The 7020-nt window shown below is 40.5% G+C and overlaps 1 protein-coding gene across 1 annotated transcript; it reads right to left on the minus strand.

Moving 5' to 3' along the window:
- Nucleotides 1–2122: 2122 nt before the first annotated feature.
- LOC123974924 (nuclear factor 7, ovary-like) lies at nucleotides 2123–6666 on the minus strand. Its single transcript, XM_046055953.1, has 2 exons — nucleotides 6348–6666; nucleotides 2123–4429 (listed from the first exon to the last, which is right to left on the minus strand). The coding sequence occupies exons 1-2, from the start codon at nucleotides 6612–6614 to the stop codon at nucleotides 3224–3226; spliced, it is 1473 nt and encodes a 490-aa protein (XP_045911909.1). The 5' UTR covers nucleotides 6615–6666; the 3' UTR covers nucleotides 2123–3223.
- Nucleotides 6667–7020: the final 354 nt, after the last annotated feature.

A 7020-nucleotide genomic window follows, 5' to 3' on the forward strand; every position in this document is an offset into this window, starting at 1 on the left:
TCACACCTTGTTACTAACTCAGTTATTCTTTTGTTGTAATTTTCTCCTGACTTAGCAGCTCCATTCAAAACAAATCATCTATCTTTATTGCTTCCATATTTTTATGGCTGCATGGCTTTTCTTACTGTCTGGAAGAAAAAATCTGATGACATATACAAGTTTGTCATCGGTAACCGGCTGTAAAATAATCTGCATTTCCTTTAGCGGGAACCCCGCACTTCCTGATTTTTTTAAGGTGCAGCAACTCCAGTCACTTTAGCCAGTTTGTGCATGTACCTGCATTAGAATACAAACCAATGACTGACCCTTTCTTTTCTTCTTATTTATTTATTCATTATTATTCATTATACATTATTTATAAATGTATATTTTTTATGCCTTTATTCAAGCTGGAGTGGGGGACATTTATACAAAGGAACATCTATTACATTCAAGCCCTCGCCAAACGAGTTTGCACAATACTGATTAAGAGTGCACAGTCATGCCAATGAAGCCACTTGAATTGAAATTTAATGGAGATGATGCAACTCTCTCTCTACATTGCTCCAGGGATTGAATGTAACTGATTAAATTTACTCCTTTACAGCATAGTTGTGCTTTGCTTGAGTATTTCCATTATATTGAACTACATGTTTGACATACAACTATTTGACTGATAAAGTTTTACACACACCCAAGCAAAACCAGTATCCAACAGGCATCAGTCACAGTACTGTTCCAATTCAAAAGTCTGCATCTAGCCAAGGACAGTCAAATACCCGGATGTGTTCCCGCTCCTCCTGCTTTACCTAGCCTGCATCAGTGATGTGTGGTCGATTTCTCAAGATAGCACTGTTTGGAAAAAAACATTTTCGGAGATGTGAGGTTCTGCCCGCTAACGGGCCGGCCGTCACCAAGTCCACTGCTGTTGCAATTGCTGAATAACGGCCTGCGTGCTCCCGTTCCTCAGTGCTCCAAACTTGCCAAGTCCTAGCTTTAAAGTACAGAAGTCTGAACTTGGCAAACTCAGTATTGAGAAACAGCGCCTGTGTGTTGAAAGCTCCGTTTTAGCAGTGGAGTGATGCATCTCTTTGTTGGCTAAACACGGCTTCAGTTCAGCTGTACATGTTCCCCTTAACAGCTTAGCAACATAGACTGGAGCAAGAGTTTCAGATTGGTGAGTTATTAATTTGTAACAAATGTATCTCTCATAAATAAAGTTTTAACCGAACTCTGTCTCTACATCACAGTAACAACTTGATGTCCACTGACTGCCTGGAGGGCGGCTTGTGTTTAGAAGGGAGATGAGATGTGTGTGCTGTAGCTCAGTGTTTTTCCAACGGTGTTTTTGAGGGCGTGTCTGACAAGCCACTAAGCGAGCTTTGTTGTGACATCACAGCAAAGCAGAAGAAAATGCTGGACTACAAACAAGCTGTTTTCAGGCAGTTCAGAGCAGAGTTTTCTGTGGGAGATGGGAACTCCCTCTGGGGTGGACTTTGGACTTTTCACTTTACAAACCTATTACATGCACAAAAAATGTATATAACTCAATAAAGGAGAGGGAAAAAGCCACATAGCATAATATGACCTCTTTAATAAATTCCTCCACTGTGTATGGATGTGCCTGTACTCCGAGCAGCTAAGCGGGTGCAGAGTTGACTGACAGGTCTGATCCCGCTCTACTTGGATTCAACAGACACTGTGACCTGCTGCCTCCTGGCTGCTGATTGGTGAACTGTGCCAAGCCCAGATCCTTTCCCCAGCCACTGTCCACATGTACATTTATGCAGATAAATATACATAATCACTCAGAAAACAATCAAATGAATACAATCACACAATAAACAATAACACTATAAAGATATGGTCTCTAAATCACCCCCCCAAAAAATGTTTGAATGAGAATTCTAAATGTCCCTTAACCCCACAATAGTATATAAACACAAAAATGTTGAAATAAAATGATATAGAAACGCAAAAAATAAAGGACAAGATAGGAAATGTTTAGGAGAATGCTGCTGTAAAAACCATCTTAATTATAAAAAAAGTTAGACAATTCTTAGTCTAATAATTAGTTTGAAGTTGGACATGTTTGTCACCATTCAGTCTGCAGCAGGTTTAAAACACATCACTTGAGAGAGAATGATAGAGCCAGTAAAGTTTTATTGAGCATATTTGGCAGCAATATTATTTTACACATTGCAAACTGATTAAATCAAGCCAAAGCCTGGTTGCTGTGCGCCACCCTCGTACATCGCAGGTCTGGTGACAGTTGATAACAGACTCTGGATAATACCACCCTCCAGTGGTGACAGGGAGGCATGAAATATCTCATATAGACAGCAGAAAATAATCACTTCACAAAAATCACACCATTCAAATTTAGATAACCCATTAACCATAAACACAAGCCCTTTAATGTAGCCTACACATGAATGCTATATCTGAAATATGAGAAAGACAAACATAAACATTAGAAATTCACAACAAAAGACTTTTTTATTTCAACATGACATTTTCATTTCAGGTTATTTAATAATGTAATTTTTCATGACGGTGGTGTCACCGCCCACTTAACTTTCACCACGTGTTCCCTGCCTCTCTTAAGTTAGCAAGCACAACAAATTTAGCCTGTTAGCTAGAGCAACTACAACTAATTCTAATCAACTACAGGCTGCTACTTATCGTCTATACACAGATCCTGGATCGGTTTTGTATTTAAAGTAGTAACTGCAAATACAATACTGTTTGTTTTAGATATATTCAAAACTCATTTATTACAACTTATCTACTCAATCACTGACTTCAGCGACCCATTTAAATCAAGATTTAACTTATGCTTTAGCTATGCCCTGTACTGTCCGCTGAGGAATGACCTTTCACATTAACATTTGCCTGAAAGGTACATGCAGAGGCTTCTACCACGATAGCATAAGGAGCTATTGGGGCTGTACTTCACTGATAAAATACAACATAAACACAACAGTAAAGACAAAGAACAACAGGGTCATTCTGTGTTTTATCCTAATGTAGAAAAATTGTTGTTTCAAACTTTTAATTCTTCTTTTATTCCATATTGGGGAATCTGCTTCTTAATTTAGTTCCTAATATTAGTTCTTCTGGTTCAAAAAATCCTGGAACGTTTTTGGTTGAAAAGGGCCATATGCTGTTTTTGTTTTGGTAAATTCAGAACCTACTTTTTAAATCTTTTAGTTAAGTACCTGCTATGATGTTTATCTTAACTTCAGTACCAGCACACTGTCAGAGGGTTAGGATCTGCTTTTCTGGATCTAATGTTAAAATATGCTGACAATGGCATGGACATGAGCTTAGAGCTCACAGTGTGAATATGTGTCATGTTGTCTGCATCATAGAAGGAGAGCTTCTTGGATGAGCAGTTAAGGTAAATCCCAATCTTTCGAGGCTTGTCTCCAAATGTTAGTTCTGTGGTTATGTTTGGAGTACAGGTGGAATATTTTTGGCCATCATATTTCAGGAAATGATCTTTTACTCCTAGTTCCCAATAGTCCCTGTGTCCAACCTCTATTTCCCAGTAATGCTGCCCTGATGTGAACTCACTGACACTGAATGTATAGTTTGTGCATAAGGAAGACTTGTCCCTATACTGCTCAGGATATGCTCGGCTATTAAAAGCAGCACCGAAAGTGTATTTTGGGGCTGGGTCGTATAATCCAGCGCCAAAATTAAAGGAATCTGTTTGAGCTCGGTTGCTTTTTGGACTACAAAACAAACTCCGCCCATCACCAGACACCGTTATATCTTTGCTGTTGCTTTTGAGTGACAGCAGCTCTGCTCTGGGCTGGATCACCTGAAGCATCTCCTTCCACACAAAGAACTGCAGGTGGCTTTCATAAGGCCCCAAAGAGAGAGAATCATTCACCACTTGGAGATCATTTGCTCTGGGCCTGAAGAAATGTTCTGGAGTCATCATACTGTTACCCTCAGTCCAGCTCTTTAAGAGCCTGTCTGAGTCTGTAATTTCCAGAACTGATGTGACCTTTCCCTGCCGTTCTCTGCTCTCAGACAAAGCTGTTTCTATAGCGTTTAAGGTCTTGCTCATTTTCTCAACAGCATCTTCCTCTTTGTATTTCAGCTCATTCTTAATCTCATCCTCTCTCTTCCTCAGAAACTGGTGCATCTCCTCAAACTCTCTGTGGATTTGGGTCTTCAGCTGCTGAGACTTCTCTTTGGTTTTGGTCATTTCTTCCCTCTGTGTGTTGGCTTGGCTTTCTATTGTATGGATATCATCAGAAGCAAGTTGCACAAATGTCTCCAGCTCTTGTCTCAGAGATGCAGCTGCTTCTTTGATTGGTTTAAACTTGTGTCCTTCATGCTTCTCCCCATCTCGGCATATAATACACGCTAACTGCTGATCTGTGATGCAGAACAGTTTCAGCTTTTCTTCATGCTCAGGACACAACTCAGCCACCTGTAAAAAAAAAAATTAAAAATTAAAAATAAGAGGAAGTCACAAAGCATTCCCGTTAGAAGAATGGCCAAAGTCGCCCGTACCTTTGGTGTTTGCATGACACTGTTAAATGATTCTATGAAACTGTGCTGGCATCAGCTACCTTCTATGCAGTCTGTTGGGGAGCAAAGAGAGGGACAAGAAGAGACTAAATAAACTGGTTAAGAGGGCTGGCTCTATCCTGGACTGCCCTCTAGAGACCACAGAGGAGGTGGGTGAGAGGAGGTTGTTAGCCAAGCTGATGTCAACAATGGACAACACCTCTCACCACCTGCATGAGACTGTGAAGTCCCTGGGCAGCTCCTTCAGCGAACGTCTGCTGCACACACAGTGCAGGTCCTTCATTCCAGCGGCTGTCAAGACTACAACCCAACGACATAATGTAGCACTCTGCAACATCAACAATCATTTTTTCACTTCTCCCTTTTTTATTTCACCTGTACCGTGCAATTTTACTTAATTATACAATAGAATTTTAGTTTTTAAGGCAGTGTCCCTAACCTGGATATGTGGATGTACCCTGGACAACTGCATGCACCTAACAGCTTGTGTTAACGTTTGGAACGTTAGATGGGGCGGCACCCGAATTGCCCCTGGTGGCTGTTCCGCCAGTGTATGAATGTGTGTGAATGATAGTTTCTGTTTGAGCACTTCGGCTCAGTGTAAAGGCGCTTTGAGTGGTCGAAAAGACTAGAAAGGCGCTATACAAATACAGAGCTTTACATTAGAATAAGACACTGACATGTTTAGCAGACTACAAACTGTCAGTGGCGGCCTCAGCTATGTTTCACCTGTTTCAAGTTAATAGGCCCTGCAGTCCAACGGGCCCCTGACTGACATGGAAGAATTAAATAATTCACCCACTTAAGAAATGTTATTTCACTCGATGTGTAGAGACATTTACAAAGAAGGTATGGCTGCTGAAAACCAGTCATTATAAAAAAAACTGATTGATCAGAAGTGTGATACAGAGAGAGAGAGAGATCACAATTCTTCTGTACATGTTTTTATTTTATTTTTTTATTGAGGGCTCATCTGATTGAGCGAGAGAGAGGGAATGTGGACAGAAGTGCTGATTTGTTAAATCTTTCTTTGCTCATGAAGCCTAAGCGGTATTACGCTGGTCGAGCCAGAGATGGCTGGCATGTCTACATCTCTGCAACACAATACAGAAGTCTTAGAAATGACTCCGAACTCTTCATATTCAAGTGATAATGTTTGTTCATGTTTCTGTGTTAATTTTCTGTATGAAAAATGTGGTCAGTTTTGAAAATCAATCCTTACTCTTATTAATGTCAGGAGCAAACTTGAGTTAATGCAGGTACTGTGTGATGTGGGACAGTGATAACAGCCAATGAGATGCGAGTGTCATGTGATATGTGATGAGTAGGCCTTTATGTCAATAAAGGAGTTTCCTTCCTGTGTGAGGTCCAGCATCAGCAGAACTGATGCTCACTGTGTTTTTATTAAGTATGCTAGGAATTATTTTCAGTCTAGCACTGGGTGTGCACGCCCCAATCACTGAACAATTCACCTCTCAAACACCAGAGCCTACACATTGCGGGTTTAAACACACTGACATTTGTTTTAGTGATACAGGCATTAAAATTGTCCATACAGCCTAAAGGCCTAATGACGCACTTTAGGACTTTGACACTGAGGGCAAGCCTATATTTTAAAGTTTAGTGTGACTTGAATATATTATAAAGTACAATATATAAGATTAAAATATGACAGCTTACCTATAGCTACTATGTGTTTGCTATAAAGGATAAACATAAAATCCGCACAAAGTCCAGAAATGATTGACATCTGAGCTTGCGATAATATGCACACGTGATTGACTACACTGCCTTACGAATACCCAAACATACATTACCTCTGCTTTCTCATTTCCATGCTCTTTCTTGATCTTCTCTGCTTGTTTAGACTTTTCAGCGAGGCTTTTCAATATATGGCTGGTTGGAAGAGATTTCGCTTCTGTTGGAACAGCTGTCCGACACTGTGGACACTGCTGCTGTAAACTCAGAACATGTGTGATGCACTCTCTGCAGAAAGAGTGTCCGCAGAGGAGAGTCACCGGATCAGTGAAGATGGTCGCGCATATAGCACAAGTCAAATCTTCTGAGTAAAACGCAGACGCCATGGTGCCAGGCTGACTTGGTGTTATGTTGAACCGTCAGTTTCACTTTCGTGGAAAAGCCACACCCCACCATGTGTCACTCACTGCAGAAGTCATTCCGAGTTCTCATGGCCAGATAATTACACAACATAACAAATCAGAACCACGACACATTTACAGGTCACAAATATTGTCTCTAATCATTTACCTTGCTTAGGATTAAGGCTCAGTCAAACTTACATGGAAAGGCTAAGTGTAATATCACACTCTAGTGGTCAGATGTCGAAATTGCTGGTTGGACGAGATCAAATTCTGAGTTCACTTTGTCAGAACTCTTCATAACAACTCTTTTTACCGATAACAGTTCATCTCACATCCAAAATGCACTAATGCATCCAAAACCCTTCATACACATCTCGGGATCAACGTT

This window comes from Micropterus dolomieu, linkage group LG08, assembly GCF_021292245.1.
Source record: "Micropterus dolomieu isolate WLL.071019.BEF.003 ecotype Adirondacks linkage group LG08, ASM2129224v1, whole genome shotgun sequence".
Lineage (NCBI taxonomy): Eukaryota > Metazoa > Chordata > Actinopteri > Centrarchiformes > Centrarchidae > Micropterus > Micropterus dolomieu.

Coding starts and splice junctions, on each gene's coding strand:
- LOC123974924 (XM_046055953.1), bottom strand. CDS start 6,614: ATGGCGTCTGCGTTTTACTCAGAAGATTTGACTTGTGCTATATGCGCG. Junction 4,430..6,347: donor ATGGAAATGAGAAAGCAGAG/GTAATGTATGTT, acceptor TTTTTTTTACAG/GTGGCTGAGTTGTGTCCTGA.